Genomic DNA, 25,006 nt, shown 5'->3' on the forward strand with positions numbered 1-25,006 from the left:
TTGAATGCACCTAAGTGATTTAAGGAAATATAACAAAAACTTGGCTGAAATGTATGTTTGTTTTTCCTTGTGGTTCCTCGCCGCATTTTAGATGACTGGCATCCTTTGTTTTATAATTCATTCCTTGAAGTGCTGTAGGCTGGTGACCAAGGTGTTGTATTATGTAGGAGATTTTTTTGTGTTACAAGATACTTGTCTGTCAAATCACATCAAGCAGCTATCATTTCTTTAGCTGATCTGCACTATATTAAAAAGAAAAAACTGTACCCTGACGGCTTTAGTGAGAGCAGCTACAAGTGGGTTATTTCCCCAAAGAGTTAGACACAGTTTTGTTTATATAATTTGAATTTTATACACTTCACTACCTATGCACCTGGTGAATACTGATGTTCTGCCATACTACCATAAGAATCCAGAGAGAAAGAGAAAAGACCCAAGTGTAACAATCGTGTGCGAAGAAGGAGGAGGTAGCCACATGCCACTCCTGCAGTCACGTGTCACTCACCTTTAAGGGGATTTCTGTTATCTTTCATTTTGCATTGCTAAGAAACACACCTTCAACTGCCATCATATGTGAACATAACTATGATCTTCTAGTGTCTTCAAAATATGTTAAAAATTCATTGGAATTAACAGATATATTTGTAAGAAATATACATTTGTTACAAGGTGTCCCCTCCATACCTAAATACTATTGGGACCCAATGTATGGATACACTGAATATACAGAATAATTTTGTATCAGTGACTATAATTAAGGTGATGATAACGAAGTGACAATAAAGAAGAGTGGATTTAAGTTAGAAAGCAGGCAGAATTGCCTATAAAAGTTGTGAGATTCAGACTCCACAACTGAGCAGAAGTCTGCCTGGAAGTATGGAAATAAAGCAAGGACATCTGTGATTCTCTGTTAAATAAATCATTTTACTATCCTATTTAGACATAACCCCCTCCAGACTAGGCTCTCTACTGCTCACTGCTGTACTTTCTGCAGTACACCTAGTACTTGGACTGCACAAAATCATCAATACAGGTACATTTGCTGTATGGAGCCAATGGCAAATGTTTGTGTACTATATATCAGGAGAGATAAGAGCCATGGCTGATCTGTAAAATGAGGCTTTGGAAAAACGGAGTGTTGAAAACTGACTGTACCCCAGAAAAGCAATGATATGCTGATAGAGAATATTTTCCCCAAATAGAATGATATGTGGAAATTATGTATCAACAAACATTTACTCATCTACAGTCTGGAACAGAAAATGGTAACAATGTCGGCCCCAAGAGACACTGGAAACTCAGAAGAATTACACTAAGAATTAGAGCAAGAATTTCAAAACATCCTTCTGAAAACAACTGTCTGAAGCCAAGAACGGCCATCAGAGCATCTGTAATGGTAATGCTATGCTGCTATCTTACGGATTACTGATATATGGAGAAGGAAAAGGGGTTAATTTTTTATTTTTTAAAAATTTAATGAAAAGCAATCAACAGCAAAATTGATTGACATCCCCAGACTTAATCTGAATATTCAGTTTTCAGGTGGTTTTATTTTACCTCATTTTATTGCAAAAGCTGATGGAAATAAGCAATCTTGTCACAAAATGGACTATTATGAGAAGTTAATGAAATGAACAAGAATCTGAATACATGGATTTGAGAACGAGTCATGGCGAGTCTTCTTTTACTTGATCTCACAATTATTAAACCAGCTTTTTTTCAGATAAAATAAATGTACATCTGGAAGTAAGAGCTAGCATTCATATTTACAGAAGGAATGAAAATAGAAACAATCAAGGCATTACATATCAAAACACTGAACACTTTGAATGAAAGCAGATAAAGAAAAATGCAATTTTCCCAATGAATATGCAAACCTGAATAATTTAATATTAATGGAACAGAAAAGCTACAATTTTCCATCCAAACTAATTGCCTTTGATGATATGTAGGAGAAAAAAAAAAAGCTTTTAAGAATTTCCTTTTCACCTGGTTAAGCTATCTTGAATAGAGCTCATAAGCTCTTAGGAGACTTTAAAAAAATTAAAAAGCACACTGACTTTATAGTTGTACTTCCAACAATAGGCATAAATCCACTCCTCCTGCCTTCACATATTTATGTAGAGAAAGAAAAAAGTTAAATGTGCTGTCAGCAGTATCACATAATCTTTGCTTTTCATTATAAATGTTTTTATGCACAAGGCTATCTCAACATCTTTTTATTAGATTATAGCTTTAGAATGTTTTTAATTGAAAAATATGGGTAATTTTTGAGGTCAGAAAAATAAAGTACCAATTACCAAGAGAACTAATTATTGCCTTCTTTTTCTCAGAAGATGTGTTAGTTTAATAGATACACATAGTATGGGTCTCCATCCTCAGTGCAAGACAAGTGGAAGTTTCCGTCACTCTGAGGTTTAAGAACAGCTGAGCTGCAAACACACTCAGAAGAATCTAAAAGCTCCTGCTGGGGGTTCTAACTGGCAGAGCTTTCAAAGATCTGTTCTTTATTCCCAGTAAAGGTACAGCACATAATTACAACAATGTACCAAATTCAATTCTGTGTGAGGCAGGTTGGAGGACAAGTCAGTGGGAAGCTATGCCGCCAATATACCCCCATAAAGAAAAGGATTATTGATCATAGAAGGTGTGGGAACTAGCATACCCCTCTTCCCAGGAGGTCTGCTTGGGAAGACCTCCTGGGAAGAGGGATATGCTAGTTTTTTTATTTGTTTCTTTTCTCTCTCTCTTGCTCTCGCTCTTTTTTTTTTTTTTTTTTTGGCTTCTTTTTAACTTACTACATGTGAATATAAGCAAGCAAACCCAATGATGCTGCTTTGAAAAAAAAAAACAAAGAAAACAAAACACCCAAAAAGTTTAGAGAAAGCTTAGCAGCCCAGTCACTGTCTCAGGTAAGTTTATTTCTTTCAAAAAGTCAAAACCAGATTTTTCCCTAGTCTTGCCAATTTTATTCTTTTCTGTTTGATGATGATTTTAATGAATCTTGCAGGAGTAATCACACTTCTGGCCTATGTCTATCCCTAACTGATGAGATTTTGTTTTTATCATCCAGGAAGTTATATACTAATGGAAACTCTATAGGACACTGGCAAGGGTGATAGGTGTAAAACTAGGAAAGAGTATTTATCGCTAGAGAAGGCAAAGAAAGAAAAGGACTCTGTAAGGAATCTAAATTCTTCAATGTTATCAAGTGCCATATGGATACAGAATTAGGACTGAAAAGAGCCCACTTGATTTTGCATTCAAGCTAATACATTCAACAAACATTTGGTAAGTATATGTCATGTGAATTAAATCAATATGATACATATACTTAAAGAAGTTGCAATCTAGCAGGGGTTATAGATATGCAATAAATAACCTCGCAATTAAATATTTAATTAAAAACCATGAGAAAGGAAAAGAAAAAAGGTGCTCTGAGAGAGTTTAATAGGGAGACCTAATTTTAATTGATAGGTAAGTGAAGGCATCATGGAGAGAATGAAATTTAAGCAGAAATTCGAAGAATAAGCAGGAGAGAGGCAGGCAGCGAGTGGGAGTAAGAGGGAGCAATGTGTGTAAGGGTCCAAAGGCAGGAAATAGCATGGTAAATTCAGAAAACAACGCACTGATGCTTTAAGCAGATAGATAAATAATGATGCAACACAAATGTACTCTAGAAATGTCACATTGAGGGCTGTGCCGAGGCTGATTTGGAAAACGGCAAAAGTATAAGTGGAAAAAACAGGCTAAAAGTATATTATAATGGTTAAGGGAAAGATGATGCTGGCTTGGGCTAAAGTGGTGACGGCACAGATAAAGAGAAGTGAGTAGAACCGATGTATATTTTAGATACAATTAGGAGGTAATTAATGATCCCTTCTAGATCAGTTTCAATGCATTGTTTAAGGCAGAATTCTGATTGCTGTTTGTTAAATAGTAACTAGAGGTAAGGAAGTAGAGAACAAATACACTAATCTTTGAAAAAACTGATGCTAGGTAATGAAGAGAGGGCAGTAGCTATCATGGACCTCAGGGCCAGTGAAGGATTTTTATTCATCCATCCATCCAGCCAGCCAGCTATCCATTCATATATTTTTAGGCAGTGAATGACTTAAGAAGATGCTTTTCTTCTGAAGAGAAGGGCAGAGTGGAGACTGATGAACTGAAGAGGCAATAGAATAACAGAACAAGAGTAGGCAGGGGATAATAATGCCTTAAACAGAGATAAGTAAATTAGTATGTAGTAGACTATCTCACACACATGTGGACGTGTACACACGTGCACACACCAGCTCAGTACAGTGGTTAAAATCACAATCCACAACGTCAGATTGCCTGGGATTGAATTCTGTACCTATTACTTACTATGTAACCTTGGACAAGGTCCCCAGCCTTCCTTGGCCTTAGTTTCTTCATCTGTAACATGAAGCTAATAATAGTGCCAATCTCATAGGGCTGTGAGGAATTCATGAGATGGTACATGTAAAAACGCTTAGCATAGAATCAGACACAGTAACACCTCAATACATTCTTATTTCTATCATTAATCATGACAACAATAGTATTAGTGATAATAAAGTGTCCCTTTTTCTAAGGTTTGACAGCGAGGAAGCTAATAAAAGATATGGGTAGAGATAACTGTAGGTAGGAGAGATGTTGGAAGTTCTGAAGCCTAGGTGCTTTCCCTTTTCCCTGGTAAGAGATTAGGTTGTTCGTAGTAAGTGAAAAGAATGGGGAGAGGAGGGAGTGAAGACTTGTGGAAAGCAGGTAAGATACGGTATAGGGTATAGCCGCTATGGAAAAACGAAAGACTACTGAATAGGGACAAGTAAAATAACTGCTGAAATGGCAAAGAAAGTCCCGCCGAGGTAAAAGCTAAAATGTCATAAAGACACCAATTCGCTCAGTTCACCAAAGAGAACAGGTAAGGCATAAAGCCAGAGAGTTAGAGGCAGAATGAGAATGCAAAGGAGCTCAGGTTTTATTCTGTAAACTCTGGAAGACACTGAAGGGTTTTAATACAGAAATCATAAGGTTAATATAGATTTTAAGACGACTACACTAATACTTTTGATGGGGAAAGAAAGCAGAAGTAAGACAACCAGTTTGGAGCCTTTCTCATTAGGGCAGATGATTCTATGCATTTCCAAAGTTGTCCTAAATGTAGGCTGTCAATATATTTTGAAGATTAAAAAGTATTTGGGCGTTTCCAGACAGAAGTGAATTTAATTTCAGCATAGACCTGGAGAAATATATTTGAACATAATTTTTACTTTTAGAGATCTAAACTATGCTATTTTTAATCTCAGGCTCATACTTGGTTTGAATAATTGTCCTATAATTCAATTCAAAAAACACTTATCTACTATCTATTATATACAATATATACATGCTTACATACATAGTTAAAAGACTGAGTCATATCATTATTTCAAGAATCTTTTTGCTAGATATATATGAGATGACCTAAACTTTATTTGGCACATCCTGATTGATACTGCCTTAGGTAATTTACATAGCATAAACTACTTTGTAATGTCCTTGACTATTTCCCCTACAGACATGTAGCTAAGGATGGGGAGAGTAAATAAGAGGACCAGATGACTTCATGTTCACAGCCCCAGAATTATTTATGGTTATGTGCACAAACAAGAAATCTCTTTCATTTTCTACTTTGCTTTGAGTTCAGAAGTTATATTGCTTTTTATGTCCCCAAACTTCATTTCCTCAGTGTGGTACCAAGGATATTCCTCTTGAAGGATTTGCTTGGCAAACTAATACATCTTCCAAGATAAACTGCATTCAGAAAAAAAATGGCTTCAGAGAAATTGTGTAGTGTACCTACCGTAAAACTTATAACCACCATGGCACAGCTGAATTCTCAGATGGTATATAGCCTTGCTTCAATTATAATATGAATTCAAGTAGCTTAAGTTTCAAGTGTGGACTTTGGTCTAGAAAATTTTACTATTTAATATTGTGTTAAAGTGCTGCTACTTAGTAAATAATATTTTGCCAGTTTAGTTGATTAATTTGCCTAACTAAAAAACGAGAGATATCTCTTCCTCAGGTACCTTTACATGCTCTGTCTCACCCTAAATATACATTCCTGATTTGCTTTTCAAGGATTTGACAGAATCCTTCTACATCAGCATATACAATGCCATATCTGAAAATTAATAAACTCTAAATATGATCAAGCAGTTATTGCATATGTTCAAAAGGAACGTACTCTGTTCCATCTATCACATTTTGATTTTAAACAGGATTTTTAAATTGCAAAGTACCAAATCAGATCAATTCAAATACATTACTATTAAAGAGGTTAAACCTGAATGAACTTTTTGGCCAACCCAATATTTCAGATGAAGCAGACAGTGTTTGACTATTGGGTCCGGCGGTAATTTTAAGAAGTCTTAGTATGCACATGCAAAATGGTCAGAGAGCCAGGGTAAAACTGAAAGCTGTAATAGAACTGTTTGTTCACATGGCAAACAAACTTGTATGGAACACCTAAGTCAAAAATAGCTTTTCTCTAAAAAAGTAAATAAATCATCATGCCCTCTTTCCCACCATCTTTTTTTAAATTTTTCCTATGAAATTTTCTTTCCAGCTGAAGCAGTGTACGTAAAGCTTTCAATCAATTAATGACACTCTATGGGATATCTGAAAATTCTTGTGCTTTTTCTAATACAATATATACCACAGAAAACAGTCTCCAGAACATTACTAATTATCTAGTTTCCACGCTTATTCTTAGCCTAACTCTTTTAGGGCTAAATTCTAGCATCAAGATCTAAATAGAAGAAAGAACAGTCAATACAATAATATGTATTATTTTCATATATTAATATCAGCACTGATATAGAGGAAGGCCCATGAGATGTCTAGAGGTATTTCATAATGTAAAACTTAATTTCTTTAGTTTTCAATAATATTATAAATAATAAACAAGGATTTTTTTTCCTGACAGCTAATGTTATATTAAGTTATGTAGTTATTATACAGTAGAAAAAAATATCAACGATTGAAATGCCTTTTTTTTCCACTGTTTCTGATAAGTGTTACCTCCAAGCTGAGTTTGTGGGCCCTTAGACTAGATACATACCACAACTCCAAACTGTTCAGGCTCACAAAGGTCATCATATTCATTCTTCAGCTGTGCTAATTCACTGAGTACTTTCTGCTCAGGAAGATGTTTTATAAGGTTCTAAAAAGAAATAAAAGCATAAAAGTTTAGTATTTCATGATTAGGATTATTAAACATGCATTAGCAACTCTAAAAGTGATTAACTAGAAAAGCGGATAAATTTCTGATTGTGGTTCTGCCATAGTACCAGTGTATCTTCCCCTTCTCCCCAAAAACTTAACCAAAAAATGAACGACAATTTAATGTGAATAAATACATAAACATGTTTGGTGTCTATGCACTACAGTACATAAATGTGAAATTAAAAAATCATATGACAATAAATAACAATCCAAAACTGACTAACTTTCTGGGCCTTAAACACATAGCATACTTTTTAAGTTTTATTTCCTGTCCTGGTAATTAGTCAATCTATATAAAAAACAGGAAAATACTATGTAGAATTAACTCATGGGCAATAATAATAATAATAATCAACTCTACTCTTCATAATTGGCAAAATTGGGAATCATCTTCAATCTTATAAACCACACCAAGCCTGTAAAAATTAATCTGCCATTTTTTACAATATCTGCATTTTTTTTCTTTTTTTCTATTCTGTTCTTCTATGTGATTCCTAATTTCCAATACAATTATCAAGAAACAAGCCTAGCCTTGGCCCCTAAAGTCCACACATCATTTTCCCAGCTATTTCAGCTTTACGACCTCACAGCTGGCCACATAAGAGTCAAACACTGAGTCTGAGGGACAAGTGTGCAGCCCAACTAAAATATTCAAGCACATTAAAACTACCTTTCAGAACAACTTGAATGTACATACAATATCTGTACTTAAATACATAATACATCCCAACTTTAATGGAGAACCAAGAAAAAGTGATGAAGTCTGATGCATGTTCAAGTCTGATGCCTAAGAGAATCAAAATTAATGAATTCTTCTCAACCTAGCTTATCTTGGACTTTGGTACAGTTCTAACTATCATCACATTAACCTGCAACCAATGTTTTGGGGATCTGTATGGAATTTAAAAAGGCATATAAAAGGGAAAAAAGCAGGAAACAAAGATTTAAGAAAGTAGAGTTGATGAAAAATGGCAGAGAAGGAAGCTCCAGAGATTGATCCCTCCATCAAAGCAGCCACTGAGCTGGAAAGAGTGATTTAATAAACTATTTCAGAACTGTGGAACCTGACTGGATAATTCCAACAAAGGAAGTGTTTGATAAAGAGAGACTCTGGTAAGAGAATGACATGCATAAAACAGATACCATATACTATTCCTCAGCACCACTGTGAAGATAGTGCCTGAGTTGCCAAAGGGGACGGCTGATGCCAGGGTGAGCAGTGGGGACCTTGTTCTCCGAAATTTGGAGATCTGAGTTTTGGTTGTTTGGCAGATGCTTACCTTGGTTTCAACATTCTCTGGTTGCAGCAGCTTTCCCTGATGGCATCTATTGGAAGATTTAAACAGATAGAGACACCTCTCCTGCTTTTTGGAACCAGATATTTAAGGAAATCTTTGTCAGGTCACTGGCTGACAGAAGAGATAATGAAACCCAAACTATAATGACCACACAGAAGGAATACACACTACCACTCTCAGCAAACAAAAATCAGCAGTCTGTAAGGAGTGGCAGAATCAGATCCCAGAGTTATAGTATATTCAAATGTCTAGTTCTCAAAAAAAAATTACAAAGCACGTGAAGAAACAGGAAATGGGGCCTGTGAAGGGGAAAAAAAAAAAAGAATTTGACAGAAACTATCCCTAAAGAAGCTCAGACTTTAAAGTTATTAGTCAAAAATATTAAATCAACTGTCTTAAACATGCTTAATGAGCTAAAGGAAACTATGGACAAATAACTAAAGGAAATCAGGAGGATGATGTTATGAACAGAATGAGAATATCAATAAAGATATAGAAGTTACAGAAAGGAATCCAAAAGAAATTCTGGAAGTGAAAAGTACAATAACTGAAATGAAAAATTTACTAGAGGGGTTCCACAGCAAATTTGAGCAGGCAGAAGAAAGGATTGATGAACCTGAAGATAAGGAAATCAAAATGATTCAGTCTGAGGAACAGAAAGATAAAAGAATGAAGAAAAATAAACAGAGCCTGAGGGATCTGTGAGACACCAAGCACACCAACATGTACATCACAGGATTCCCAGAAGAGAAAGGGGCAGAAAAAATATATGAAGAAATAATGGTTGAAAACTTCCTAACTCTGATGAAATACATAAATATTCACATCCAAAAAGCTCATTAACTCCAAGCAGGACATCAAAGAGGTCCACTCTGAGACACTTCCTAATTAAACTGTCAAAATGTAGAAAAAGAATTTTTAAAGCAGCAACAGGGAAGTGAATTGTCACATTTAATAGATCCTCAACAGGATTAATATATTTCTCCCATAGGAGTCAAAAGGTTATATTTAAAGTGCTGAAATAAATGACTATCAATAAGAATTTTATATCCACCAAACCATCCTCCTCCAAGAATGAAAAACTAAGACATTCCCAAATTAACAATAACAACAACAAAAGAGATAATTTATTGCTAGCAAACCTGTCCTGCCAGAAATACTAAAGGAGGTCCTACAAGCAGAAATGAAATGACACCAAAAAGTAACTCAAAGACATAAGAAGAAATAAAGAGCAAGGTAACTACATAGATAAATATAAAAGTCAATGTTACTGTACTTTGGTTTGTAACTCCTCTTTTTTATTCTATATGATTTAAAAGTAAAGTGCAAAAAACAATAATTAGAAATCTTTGTTAATGGGCATATAATGTATAAACATGTAATCTATGACAACAGCAATATAAAGGGAGAAAAATGTACAGGAACACAGTGTTTATATATTATTATTGAAGTTAAGTTTTTATTATTAAGACTAGGTTGTTATAAGTTTAAGATGTTAATTTTAATCCCTAAGGTAATTACTAAGAAAATAACTAAAAATTACACAGAATAAAGAGAAGAATCAAAATAGTAGGCTACAAAAAAAAAAAAACACAACTAACTACAAAAATAGATAATAATAGAGAAATTAAGGAACAAAAACATGTAAGACATACAGAAAATGGCAGAAAAAAGCCCTTCCTTATGAATAATTAATGTAAATGTAAATGAATTAAACCCTCCAATTAAAAGAAAGAGTTTTGCAGAACAGATTTAAAAACAAACAAATATTATGTACTCTTGGTGGGAATGTAAATTTGTACAGGCACTATGGAAAACAGTAAGGAGGTTCCTCAAAAAATTTTAAAAAGAACTATCATATAATCCAGCAATTCCACTTTTGGGTATATATCTGAAGAAAATGAAGTGACTATATCAAAGAGATATCAGTATGCCCATGTTCAATGCACTATTATTTACAATTTCCAAGATATGAAAACAACCTGTGTCCATTAATGGATGAATGAATAAAGAAGATGATACAACACACACAAGCATGCACGCATGCGTGCATGCATGCCACAATGGAATACTATTCAGCCCTAAAAAAAGAATGAAATCTTGCCACTTGCAACAACACAGACGGACCTTGAGGGCATTATACTAAGTGAAATAAGTCAGACAGAGAAAGACAACTACCATATGATCTGATTTATATGTGGACTCTCAAGAAACAAAAACAAAACAACAACCAAAAACCAAGTTGATAGATGCAGAGAACAGACTGGTGGTTGCTGGAGTTGGGGGGTGGGGAGCAAAATAGGTGAAGTGGGGTCAAAAGGGACAAACTTCCAGCTATGAAACAAGACATGGGGATGTAACATACGGCATGGTGACTGTAGTTATTAATACTGTATTGCATATTTGAGAGTTCTAAGACAGTAGATCTTAAAAGTTCTCATCACAAGAAAAAAAAAAGAAGAAAATTTCTATATGTATGGTGACATATTGTGGTGATCACGTTACAATTATACAAGTACTGAATCGTTATGTTGTACACCTGAAATTGATATGCTATGTGTCAATTATACCTCAATAAAACAAGTAAATAAATAAATAAAAACACATATCTTCTATATGCAGTCTACATGAGACTCACTTTCAATAAAAAGACAAAAAGTTGTTGAAAAGGATGGAAAAAGATATTGCATATAAACAGTAACCAAAAAAACAAAAAAGCTGAGGTGTCTATTTTATTGTCAAACTAAATAGACTTTAAATCACAAAATGATAACAAACAAGATATTATATATTAATAAAAGTTTCAACCTATCAAGAAGATATAATTATAAACATATTCACATCTAAGAACAGAGCTCCAAAATATATGAAGTAAAAATTGACAGAATTGAAGGAAGAAACAGACAGTTGTAAAACAATAGTTGGAATGCAGGGGTGATTCAACATACAAAAACCAATCAATATAATATACCACATTAATAGAATGAAGGGAAAAAAAACCCTCACATGATCATTTCAACTAATGCATGAAAAGCGTTTGACAAAATCCAACACACATTTGTGAGAAAAAAATACTCTTTAAACTAGGAGTAAAAGGAAGCTTTCTCAATATGATAAAGGTCGTATATGAAAAAGTCACAGTTAACATCATACTCAATGGTGAAAGACTGAAAGCATATCTGTTAAGAACAAGAACAAGGCAAGGATGCCTGCTTACACCATGTCTATCCATCATAGTACTGGAAGTTCTAACCAGAGAAATTAGGCAAGAAAGAGAAATAAAAGGCATCTAAATTGTAAAAGAAAAAAAAAAAACTGTCACTGTTTACAGATGGCATGATTTTATATGCAGAAAACACTAAATAATCCACCAAAAATAATCCACCAAAAATACTGATAGAGCTAATAAATGAATTCAGCAAAGTTTCAAGATACATAATCAGCACACAAAAATCAGTTGTATTTCTATGTACCATCAATAAACAATCTGGAGGCAAATTAAGAAAACAATTCCATTTATAATAGCATTTTTTAAAGCACCCACAATGAGATACCATTTCACGCACACTAGAATAGCTATTGCCAAAAAAAATGGGAAATAACAAGTGTTGGTGAGGATGTGTTAAAATAGGAACCCTCATGCATTGCTGGTTGGAATGTAAAATGGCACCAGCACTGTGGAAAACAGTTTGGTGGTTTCTTAGAAATTAAACATAGAACTACCGTATGACCCCACAATTCCACTCCTAGGTATGTATCAAAAACAACTGAAAACAGCGTCTCAAACAGATACCTCTACACAAATGTCCATAGCATCATTATTCAATAGCCAGCAGGTAGAAACAACCTACTTGTCCATCAACAGATGCATTGATAAATGTGGTATGTACATACAACAGAATGTTATTCAGCCAAAAAAGGAAGTTTTGATACATGCTAAAACATGGATGAATCTTTTTTTTTATTTTTATTTTTTTTATTTTTGCGGTACGCGGGCCTCTCACTGCTGTGGCCTCTCCCGTTGCGGAGCACAGGCTCCGGACGCACAGGCTCAGCGGCCATGGCTCACGGGCCCAGCTGCTCCGCGGCACATGGGATCTTCCCGGACCGGGGCACGAACCCGTGTCCCCTGCATCGGCAGGCGGACCCTCAACCACTGCGCCACCAGGGAAGCCCATAGATGAGTCTTGAAAATATTTCACTTAGTGAAATAAGATAGACAAAAAAGGACAAATAATGTATGAACCCACTTATGTGTGGTATCTAGAACAGACAAATTCTTAGAGACAGTAGAACAGAGGTTACCAGGGGCTAGGGGCAGAAGGGAATGGGGAGTTACTGCTTAAAAGGTATAGAGTTTCTTTTAGGATGATAAAAAAGTTCTGAAAATAGTGGTGACGTTTGAACAACACTGTAAATATACTTAACACCACTTAAATTGTACAATTAAAATAGGTTAAATGGTACACTGTATATTATTGATGTTTCCAGATCAAAAAAAAAAAAAAAGAGTAGACAACATATAGCCTTATAAGTCCCACAGGAAACAAGTGTATCATGTCTACTTTAAGTCCTCTTTTGTTCTCTCCATTTATCTTTTCTCTCCTCCCACTAATTCTGTGTTTCCACTAAGCTCTACACCTGCAATGGCACCGACTGTGTAACTGATGAGACCAAAGACTTAAAATATCACGTCCTTTGACTTAAAAGAAATATCAATGTTGATATAACAATATAAACATATAATCAAATGAAATTAAGAACATCTACTATTTTGCTTCATTAATATCATTTTCTTTTATAGAATGAAAAGGTAAGTAAATACCAAGGTGTTATTTCTATTTTTCTAGAATATTTCTGATGTATATAAATTGTTTTTAAAATTTTTTCTCTGTTAATGGGACTTTTTGTGAAGTATGTTATTAAGAAAAACAAAGAATCAGATTGGTAACTTGTATAATTTTCCCAACAGGGAAACTCAATTAGAAAGATTAAGAACATTAATATAATTATTAAAAATATCAATTCTGCATATTTCAAACTCTCCACCTCAATTTTAAGTTTTAACTGTGAAAATAACTATTACAGAATGAATCAAGTCTAAAATAGAATTTTAGCTCTGAATGTGAAACTTGTTATTTTGCTTCTCTTCCAGCTGTAGATAACCTGTTAAGTCATCTTTACAGCACAGGCTCCACCGTAGGTGACATATCTTTTCTTTCTCTGTTTAGCTATATGAAATATTGAACACATTCGGTGGGCTTAGATGTATTCTGATTCTGGATATGGTCTTCTGACTGAGTTACAAGCTTATATAACTGCCAGTGCTTAGTGGGTTCTATTTGCAAATAAGGCTTAGAGTAACACTCTCTCAATGCGTGGCAGATGCAGACTACTTTATAGGACTTATTGCTTAATGAGCCTGCTACCTCTAGAACCCCGTGTTGCAAATGGCCATCACAGCCAATACATAAAGATACCTGATTTTTTTCCCATACATACTGGACTTTATAGACAAAATGGAGTATAAGATCAGACATTAATAATGTTTTCATGCCCATCAATTCCTGAATAGAAGAGAAAGGAGGATTAGAAGACAGAGGAGAGAGAGACATAGTGGTACTCATTTGCCTCTATCCCCTTCACCTGCTCAATAGCATGTCAAGAGAGAAAACAGATGTTCAAGGCACAGTTTGAGACTAATGTGGACAGTCCTTGGAGTCAGTTGGAAGTCTATTTGTAAGGCCTCCTGGAAGAGAAATGTCCCACCTAACAGAAGGGAAGTGTGTATCATGTAGTCAGGCTGGGCCCAGTAAGAAAGCCTACATTTTGGAAAGGATCAGGGTGATTCTGAGCATAGTACATGTGTTTCTTGAATGTGTATCCAGGCCTGGCCTACCCACCCCCAACAGAGTCATATGTCTGAATGCTGTGGAAAGTGGAGCTGTGTGATGAGCATGGCTTGGGTATCCCCCAGATCAAGGATGTTAAAAAAGGAGACAAGGGAAGAAACACATGTTTCTGTATTTTGCCACAGGACACTCCACACCCTTGGCATCGAGAGGGCTTCAGTGCATACCACCTGTGCCCCGTGAGAAACTCCTCCCCTCTCCCCACATATAGTGGTCCTTAGAAAAGGGTTCAAAGCAGGAAATGAAGAAAATCACCCACAGCAGCTACATGGAAGCTGACAAAATTAGTTCATGAGATGTGGAAGATATTCTCTGAGAGCCATAGAAACATCTAATGTAGGTAGTTTTTAAAAAGAATTAAGGTCCTGCAACAGCAGCTAGGAACAAGAGGAAGCAAAACACATGTGAACAGATGTGGACTGGGCTAGTGTTTAAAAGTCATATTGCCCAAGGACTCTGTACTTAAACAATTGTAAATAGCTTTTGACTTTAGCTGCCCTATTGATACTATCGCTACTTATGATCGGTAAATAAATTGCAAAGATGACTTCAGACACCCTCTATACTGTAAGGGAAAAGCTGTTCATAATAGCAGAAGCTAGGAATTATAAATTTTTAAGTACAACTTAAATTCTGGCAAACTGTGAGGTAATAGGCAAATATCCTGTAAAGTTTCAACCCGTCTAGTTTTCCTTCCTGCTATTCCTGCTTAATACCGGGCATCTTTTTTCAAATATTGTACGATTTGTGTTTAAAAGATCAATTCTAGGTCAGTATGAAAATTTCATCCTAGAAAATGTCAATGAGCTGAAGTTCACAAAGAAAACAACAAAGGGGAAAGCAGTAATCATGTCACCAAATGAGCAGATTTTTCTTCCTCTTTTACACATCACAAATTCACTTTCTGATGACTGTCACAGTTATCTGAAGGGATTTCTCCTAACAGACCATAGGCTTTTAACTCCTTTTTACATTTCTGCAATTACTCTATAATACTTTCAAAACTTTATTTCCTTTAAATGTTAATTGCATACTTAAAGGTTAGTTAAGTGAAGGTATTGAACCATAATGCCCTTTCCTTCTTGCCAAAACATAACCTTTCTTTTTTAGCTTATATCTCATTAAGTCTTTTTAGCAGTAGGAAAGCCAAGTTAGGTTCACTGTGATTAAGTCTATCATTCCCCACGTAAATGGACTGGGGCCAAAATTTCTTTTTAAAAATGTATTATTTTTTCCTTTTAAAATTATACTATTACAGAGCATATATAAATATATGTTTATTTATATCTATACACAGGATTCTATTTATATATAGGAGATATATATATATATGTATATATATATATACATATATATAAGTGTTATTTTAACTTATGTCATCAAATACTTTATTTTGTAGAAAAACCCAGATAAGAAACGTTTCTCTGAAGTCTTGGATAAATCTCTGTGATCTTAACGTAACCCTCCTCCTATTTTGCCTCGTCAAAAAACTCAGTCCCTTAACTACTGTAATTTATTGTATGTTTTTCAACACTTTCTCATGGCATGTCTTAAATTGTGTGTGTATTTTCATGTTCTGAAATCACATTCATGTGTTCTTGTTCTTTGCTTTGAGTTAAATGGCACACACTTTGATGCCGGGCCTAGTTCTGTATTTATTTTGTGTTTCATCCATCGTTCAGCTAATATATACTGGCTGCCGACTATGTGCTTACCACCACGTTAACCACTAGAGATTCTGCCCTGACGAAGATTACAGGTCCAGAAGGACTGTGTATACTCCTCCCTACACAGTGAAACCATAATCAACATATGACTGACAGTAATTTGTTGCATTTGACCCTAAATACATTTCTTGTCAGGTGGTCATGATACAATTCTCTCCTTTTGATTTGAAATTCTTAACATTTCTGTAACCCCTAAAACAGACTCTAAGAGTCTGCTAAAGTATGTTAAAATGCTGATTAAATGGCCTCAAGCATTCAGTGGGAGATTTTCTAGACCTTTTCATGGAGCCACTCCTTTAAAAAAATATTAGTTGATTAAAGAAAATACAAGCATTGAAAACATGATGAGAAAATTCATGACCTTGGAGTATGACATTTACATCTTACAAAGAGGCAGCCTTTTACAGGTTTCCTACCTATTTGATCTTCAACTTGGCCCAGATAGGAAAACTTTTCGGTAACACCTCAGCGCTAATAACACCAAATGAACAGCTCCAGCCCTCACTACTCCTGTCCATCTCTAAGTTCCATGTTTCTAATTGACAGTCCATCCCATCCAGATGTCCCATCGTTAACTCAAATTCAACAAATCTAAAGGAGAATCCATCCTCACTCTGACCCCTCATCCCTACCTCTTATCAGCTTCTCCTAAAGGCCCCATTCTACCAACAGGATTGGCATCCTCTCCACCTTCTAAGCTTTCAAACTGGCATTTGTCACTCAGTCACAAGTTCTGATGGTTCTTTCTGTCAAAATCTCTTTTGGGTTCAACCCTTCTTTTACATTGTACAGCCAAAAATCTGGGCTATGGAAATCGTATGTATCTAAACTTTCCTAATTTAACTTCAATTAAATTCCTCAAAGTGTTCTCATTTTGTATTAGATTAATGGATATCGCAGATATATTTATAACTTCTATAATTATAAAAAGAAAAATTGTGACTACTTTGTATATAAAAATTTCAACTCCCACTAATGTCATGATCCTATTTGCAGACGAAATGTATTGCCTTCTAAAATAATTAACATGATTTACAATTAATCTGAAAGATTATTACTAAAAGCATTCATTCTTTTGATGCTAATTATCTTCTATTTTGTTTATGTCCCACTCTGTACTCAAAAATAAAACTTCGAAATCATATTAAACCTAAAAGGTGATTTTAAGAATTAAACAAAATATAGAACATACAGAATGAATGACTATGAATACTGAATAGCATATGAGGTGGGTATGGCTGTGTCTAAATGTAATATATTCTGCCTAAGTATAATACAAACAATATCCACGTTATTAACATTCCTTTATAAATTATATAGCCCTCATATATTTTAAATTAACATATTTCAAATTAAACATAAAATATCTTCTCATTATAAGAAGACAAACTGATATTCTCAGATATTTAATAGAAGATTTGTATTAGCTAAAATAGGTAACAGGTATACAATATCCTGTTTACGCTACATTCTGCTTTCATTAGATATCCCCTTATCATGGCCATGACAAACTAATGCAAAGATGCATTACTATTAAATATTATATATAGATGTTAACCAAAGCTGAATCCTACCATAACAGTCAAAACACCTATCTACAATTAACTATAGAGTTTGAAGGGTGCTAACATTTCACAGGTCTTGAAATGAGAATAGTGCAATGTACTTTATGTGAAATATCCCAAAGGACAATCTGGAAATTTCACTCAAATATACAGGTGCATGCTAATGCAATATCCAATCATTTCACATTAAGAACTCAGTGTTTCTCCTCCACAATTTTTGTTTGGGCATATGGAACAATGCAAGCCTATGCAGACTATGAAAACTAGCACACTAACAGAATGGCCATATCATTAAATGAATCATGCCACATCAGAATGCTACCACTCCTATGCAAATCCAAAGGTAGAAACACTTCACTGTCTAGGAAGACAATCCACACACAAACGCAAGGTTGCTTCTATTTCGAAGATCATCATAATACCAGTAAATCATTCCAATTAGTTCAAAAAGAGTTGTAATAGAAACATACATGACAAGCTATTGTTAAGTATTTATTTCCCAGTTTTCATATAAGTACTGGTTATAGACACCTGCATCCAAAACAAATGTAGAAGTATATAGTTATGCCTTTGATTAAAGAACCAGACAGTCAATGTGAAGCATCTAATACTCTGGACATTTTTTGACACATCAAGCATCCATGTCAAGCTGAAAAAATGTTTTGTTTTGTTTTTTAATTTATTGATTGATTTATTTATTTTTGGCTGCATTGGGTCTTTGTTGCTACGTGCAGGCTTTCCCTAGTTGTGGGGAGCGGGGGCTACTCTTCGTTGCGGTGCGCAGGCTTCTCATTGCGGTGGCTTCTCGTTGCAGAGCACGGGCTCTAGGTGTGCGGGCTTCAGTAGTTGTGGCTCACGTGCTCTAAAGCGCAGGCTCAGTAGTTGTGGTGCACGGGCTTAGTTGGTCTGCAGTACATGGGCTCTTCCTGGACCACGGATCGAACCTGCGACCCCTGTATTGGCAGGTGGATTCTTAACCACTGTGCTACCAGGGAAGTACATGTTTTTTAACTAAGCAGAAACAACATTTGGCATCTGTGGAACTTAAAACACATTGACCTGAACATAGTGGCATATTAGCACTATCTAATATGTTTCTCTAAACTTCCCAATAAAAGAGTTGTCGAGATATTTTAGAAAAGACTTCTGTTTCTAGTCGGTTAGTTACCCTAGTCAATTGGGTAGTCAAATTGCCTAGGGACTGTCAATTTACAGAACACCTAAAATTCTTAAAAATACCTTTAGATGAAAAGCTAAGCTATGCAAGAAATTAAGAAATACCTCCCTCCACCTCCCCTCAAAGAAAGAAAACTAAAGGAAAGCATTAATGCAGAGACATAACCAAACACTGAAGGCCAAGACTGCCCTAGGAACATCTACCAGTTTCCAGTGCTCTAGAGTTTTTAGCTTTAATGGGCCTCAAACAGAAGATGGTACACAAAGCCTAGACCTTTCACAAGATATAGGCAAACAGTTCATGATGGAAATCTAAAACCCCAAAAGATAATCTCCCCAGTGAAGGGCTTACTGTAAAGAAAACAAAAACAAAGCCCACCCATAGAGAAAAAGAGTACGGGATCTCGTCTGTTTTTGCCTTGACTGTGGGTTTAGGAGTAAGATGTTACTCCCTGTAAACCTCTAACCACAAGACAGCACCCATGCAGGTTTATGGTCAGAATTTAAAATACCTAGTTGTCAAAAAAAATATGCTGAGAATTTAATTTAATGTGATTACATTTTGGCAGTGCTCCCAAATAACTGGCAGTCATTCATGCAAATTTCCAAGGAGCAAAGTACCTTTAAACTTCAGTTTCAAAATATTTCCACAGATAAAGGCTCAGCAGTCATTAGTTCACAATAAAAATACAGATGATACAGAAAGAAGTAAACAAACATTAGTAAGAGTCAGCAAAAACAAACAACAGAATTAGACCTATAAAGACATAAGACAGAATATTCGATAAACAAAGAATCTCTAGATATAAGAAATATAATAAGTGACATTAGAAACTCACTGGATAGGTAAAACAGGTGGTTAGGCAGAAATCACAAAAGAATTAGTAAACTGGAAGACAGGCCTGAAAGAAATATTCTGGAGTACAGTATGTAAAGATAAAATACAAAAGAGATGTAAAAATAACCAATCAAAAAAACCCCAAACAGAGTGAGAATGTTCAAAATGTGCTTAATTGGAGTTACAGAAGGCAAGAATAGACAGCATGGGAGAAAGATAATATTCTAAATGAAAATGGCTAAAAATTTTCCAGAATTGATGGAGCAGAACAATTTTTAAATTCAAGAAGCCCAATGAATCAAGATAAACAGAAGGATGAAAAAAAGAAATCCACACCAAGACACACCTTAATAAAACTACAGAACACCAAAAACAAAAAGAAAATCAAAAAACAGAATAGAGAGGTTACCTCCAAGGAATGTCAATTTAGACTACAGCTTGCTTAACAATAATCGAAGCCAGAATATGGTGCAATAATTTGTTCATACTGCTGAGAAAAAAAAATTGCAAGCTAGAATTACATACCCACTGAATATATCTTTTAATAAAAAAAGGTGAAATAAATACAATATCAAACAAATAAAAACTGCTTACTATGTCTAGAATCTCACTAAAGGTACTTTAAAAAGATGTGCTTCAGTAAGAAAGTGATCCTAGAAGGAAGTTATGTCACACGAAAAGGAAGGTAATTCATGTAAGTTAAATATGTGAGTAAATCTAAGCAAACCTGCAAGAGTCAGCAAAAATAATGTCTAACCTGTTAAATTTTAAACATAACCAAAATATGAATCAACAACAGATAAATTAGGAGTGTGAAAAAAGGTTTTTGAAAGTCATGGATAAGTAAGTAAATAGACACACATGCCATGTTCCAGAATAGGAAGAATCATATGTCATATGGGTCTCAATATACCCAAATTTGACCAGAGACTTTATGTAATTCCAGTAAAATACCCAAACAAAGTTTGTGTTGTTGCTGGAGCTTGACAAGCTGATTATAAAATTTATGTGGCAGAATGAAGAGAGAATAATCAATCCATTATTGGAAAACAAGAACATGGGTTGACTTCCCCCAGCACATATCAAATATTATTACAATTATACAATTAAAGAGTGTGTGATATTAGTACAGGGACATATGTATGGTTCAATGGATCAGAATTCCAAAACTGAAACCCCAGAAACAGAGCCATACATACTTGGAAACATGATATATAACAGAAGCAACATTACAAAAATTAGGGGAAAGATGGATTATTTAATAAATTATGCTGGCACAAGAGTTATTCATATGTAAAAAAACGAAATTAAATCTGTTCCTTACAGCATACACAAAAATCAATTCCAGGTAGATTAAAGATTTAAGGTAAATGACAATCTTCTTAAAACTTTTAGAAGAAAATAGAAGGAGAATACCTACATGACCTTAGATAAGTCAGGAATTTCTTAAATAAGACACAAAAACTAAAAGAAAAGTCTGATGAATTAAACTACATTAAAATTAGCAACAGATGTTCATGAAAAGATACCATGAAGAAAATGGAAAGAGAAGAAAATGGGAAAATATTTGCAAATACGTAAGCAACAAAAAAATTACTATTCCAAATATATCAAGAACACAGATGAAACAAATAAAAAAAGATAAGCAACACAATAGGATTTTTTAAATGGACAAAAGACTGAATCAAGCATTTTAAAGAAGAGGAAACACAAATGGCCCATAAGTGGTCCACAAATGGCCCCAAAGGGGCTCAATTCATTCATACTCAATAAAATAAAATTTGAGTGCAAGAAATAAGATTCTCTATTCACATCTGCCAGGCTGGCAAAAGTACAAAATTCCTACAATATCAAGTGTTCCCCATGGTGTAGAACATTGGTTTTCAATACCATCTTCACATACAAATAAACCTGGAAGCTTTAAAAGATGGTGTGTGCAGAATGGCCAGAGCAACACGGAGAAAAATGAATAAAGGTGGAATCATCTCACTTCTTGATTTCAAAATATACTACAAAGCTATAGTAAGTAAAGCAGCATGGTACTGACATAAAGACAGACATATGGAAAAAAATTGAGAGCCCATAAATAAATCCATGCAACTGATCTTTGGCAAGGGTTCAAGAATACATGATGGGGAAATTTTAGTGCTGAGAAAACTGGGTATCTACATAACAACAACAACAAAAAAAAAGAAACTGGAATTCTATTTTACACTTTACAGAAAAATCAACTCAAAGTAGATTAAACACTTAAACATAAGACCTGAAAACATAGAGGAATCATTGCATCATTTTGGTCTTGGCAATAATTTCATGAATATGACACCAAAAGCAGGGGCAAAAAAAGCAAAAAGAAACAAATGAGACTACATCAAACTAAAGAGCTTCTCTGAACAGCAAAGAAAATAATCAACAGAAAAGGCAACCAAGGGGGAGAAAATATTTGCAAACCATAGATCTGATAAAGAGTTAATTTCTAAAATATACAAGGAATTTCTACAATATAATAGCAAGAAACTAAATAACCCTGTTAAAAAAAAAATGGACAACGGACTTAAACAGACATTTCTCCAAAGACATACAAATCAGGGAAACACAAATCAAAATTACAGTTAGATACCACCTCACATCTGTTAGAATGGCGATTACAAAATAAAAGATAACAAGTGTTGGTAAGGGTTGGGGAAAACTGCAAACTTTGTACCCTGTTGGTAGAAATACAAAACAGTGTGGCCACTATGGGAAAAAGTATGGAAGTGCCTCAAAATACTAAAAATAAAATTACCATATGATCCAGCAATCTCACTTCTGGGTATATATCCAAAATAATTGAAATAAGGATCTTGAGGAGATATCTGCACACCCATGTTAACTGCAGCATTATTCACAGTAGCCAAGATATGGAAAAAAACTCAACTGTCCACTGACAGATAAATGGATAAAAAGTGATGTGTGTGTGTGTGTGTGTGTGTGTGTGTGTGTGTGTGTGTGTATGTGTGTGTATACATACATAAATACACACACTGGAATATTATGCAGCCTTAAAAAAGAAGGAAACCCTACCATCTGAGACAACATGGATGGAGCTAGAAGACATTATGCTAAGTGAAATAAGTTAGTCACAAAAGGACAAACACTGCATTGCTTCATTTAAATGAAGTATGTAAAATAGGCAAACTTATAGACACATAAAACAGAATCATGATTGTCAGGGATGAGAGGAGGGTGAAATGAGGCATTGTTAAATGGTTATAAAGTTACAGTTATACACGATGAGTAAGTTCTAGAGATCTACTGTGCAACACTGTGCCTATAACTAACAACATGGTATCGTGCACTTAAAAATTTGTTAAGAAGGTAGATCTCATGTTATGTGTTCATACCACAAAAACAAAAAATTAAATGGACACAGGGAAACTTTTGTAGGTAAAGGACATGTTTATTACTTTGATGTGGTGATGGTTTCATGGGTATATGCATATGTCTAAACTCATCAAATTATATACACTAAATAAGTACAGTTTTTGGAATATCAATTATATCCAAATAGAGCTAAGGGGAAAATGATACCTGGGTCCCATCCCCCCAAATTATGATTGAATTGATCTGGTCAAGGCAATGGTATTTTTCTGTTTCCCTAATGATACTAATGCACAGCTGAGTTTGAGAATTATTCATTTAAAGCAATGAGAATTCTCATACAGTGTTAGTAGGATAAATTAATACAAGCACTCCAGAAATTAATGTGGCATTACTTGGTAAAGCTGAAGAAGCATACACGCCATAACCCAGTAATTATAAGACTAGAATCAAGGCTTCCCTGGTGGCACAGTGGTTAAGAATCCGCCTGCCAATGCAGGGGACATGGGTTCGATCCCTGGTCCGGGAAGACCCCACATGCCGTGGAGCAATTAGGCCCATGTGCCATAACTACTAAGCCTGTGCTCTAGATCCTGTGAGTCACAACTACTGAGCCCACACGCCACAACTACTGAAGCCCAAGCGCCTAGAGCCCATGCTCCGCAACAAGAGAAGCCACCGCAATGAGAAGCCCGTGCACCGCAACGAAGAGTAGCCCCCACTCACTCTAACTAGAGAAAGCCTGTGCGCGACAACGAAGACCCAACGCAGCCCAAAATACAATAAATAAATAAAAGTAAAAAAAAGACTAGAATCAGTCTCAAACTATAGTGTGCTATGGAATCACGTGGAGGGCTAGTTAAACAAAGATTTCTGGGCCCCACACATTTTGGTTTGATTCAGCAGGTCTGGGTTAGGGGTGGAGATTATCCTTTCCTAACCTGTACACAGATGATGTTGAAGCAATCACACTTTGAGAACTACTGATCTAGAGGAGCTCTTCAAAATTTGCACTGAGAGACGTGTATAAGAATATTCATGGCAATATTATTTGTACAGGCAGTCTTAATGATAATGGTAACAATAACAACAACAGTAATAAACAAAAACCTAGGAACAATCCAAATGTTCACTGACAGGATAATGGGGAAATGAATCATGGCGTATTCATACTATGGAACACTGTAGCATGGCAAAAATGGAAAAAAATAATAGCTACATACATCAAAATGGATGAATCTCAAAAAAAAAAGTGAGAAATCTAACAATATAACATGTATGCAGAATGAGTCTACTCATCCAAAGTTTTAAAAAAGGCAAAAACTAAGCATATATTTTAGGGATATATATCCATATGTAATAAAAGCATAAAGAAAAGCATGAGATGATGAGCCCAATATTCAGAATAATGGCTTCTTCGGGAGTGAAGGAATAAATAATGGGCTTCACAGATATTGGTGATGTGGGCACATAGGCTTACATTTTATTAATGCTATGCTTTGAAGTGCATACATACAGCCAAATATTAGAAAAGTAATCCCAAATGATTTTTTGTAAAACTTACTTCAATCTTCTGCCCTCAGGTATTCTTGATCATTCTGGGAGAGTTCACATTGTTGCCTTAAAACTTTACAGTTTGGGACTTAGGCTTCTATTCATCTAATTCAATTCAATATTGATTTCTTCTGTTGAGCCAGTCAGGGACATTTTTCAGCTGCTCATCATTATCTAGATAATGACTCTTCACATTTGCAAAATCTAGACTTACTCCTCAGTTTACTTTTCCTCTATGGGCTAAGTAATGATCCCCAAGGCTTTAACTCATCTTGTTCAAACTTTTGATTTTTTTTTTAAG

The 25,006-nt window shown here is 35.0% G+C and overlaps 1 protein-coding gene across 1 annotated transcript in view; it reads right to left on the reverse strand.

Moving 5' to 3' along the window:
- The window catches only part of DIAPH2 (diaphanous related formin 2), an 890,580-nt gene that overhangs the window by 451,051 nt on the left and 414,523 nt on the right, over window positions 1–25,006 (reverse strand). The window contains exon 21 of the mRNA XM_060003112.1: window positions 7,112–7,213. Within this exon, the coding sequence (XP_059859095.1) occupies window positions 7,112–7,213 (102 nt within the window). The remainder of the gene's footprint in view (window positions 1–7,111; window positions 7,214–25,006) is intronic.

The sequence above is a fragment of the Delphinus delphis genome, chromosome X (genome assembly GCF_949987515.2).
Source record: "Delphinus delphis chromosome X, mDelDel1.2, whole genome shotgun sequence".
Taxonomy (NCBI): Eukaryota; Metazoa; Chordata; class Mammalia; order Artiodactyla; family Delphinidae; genus Delphinus; species Delphinus delphis.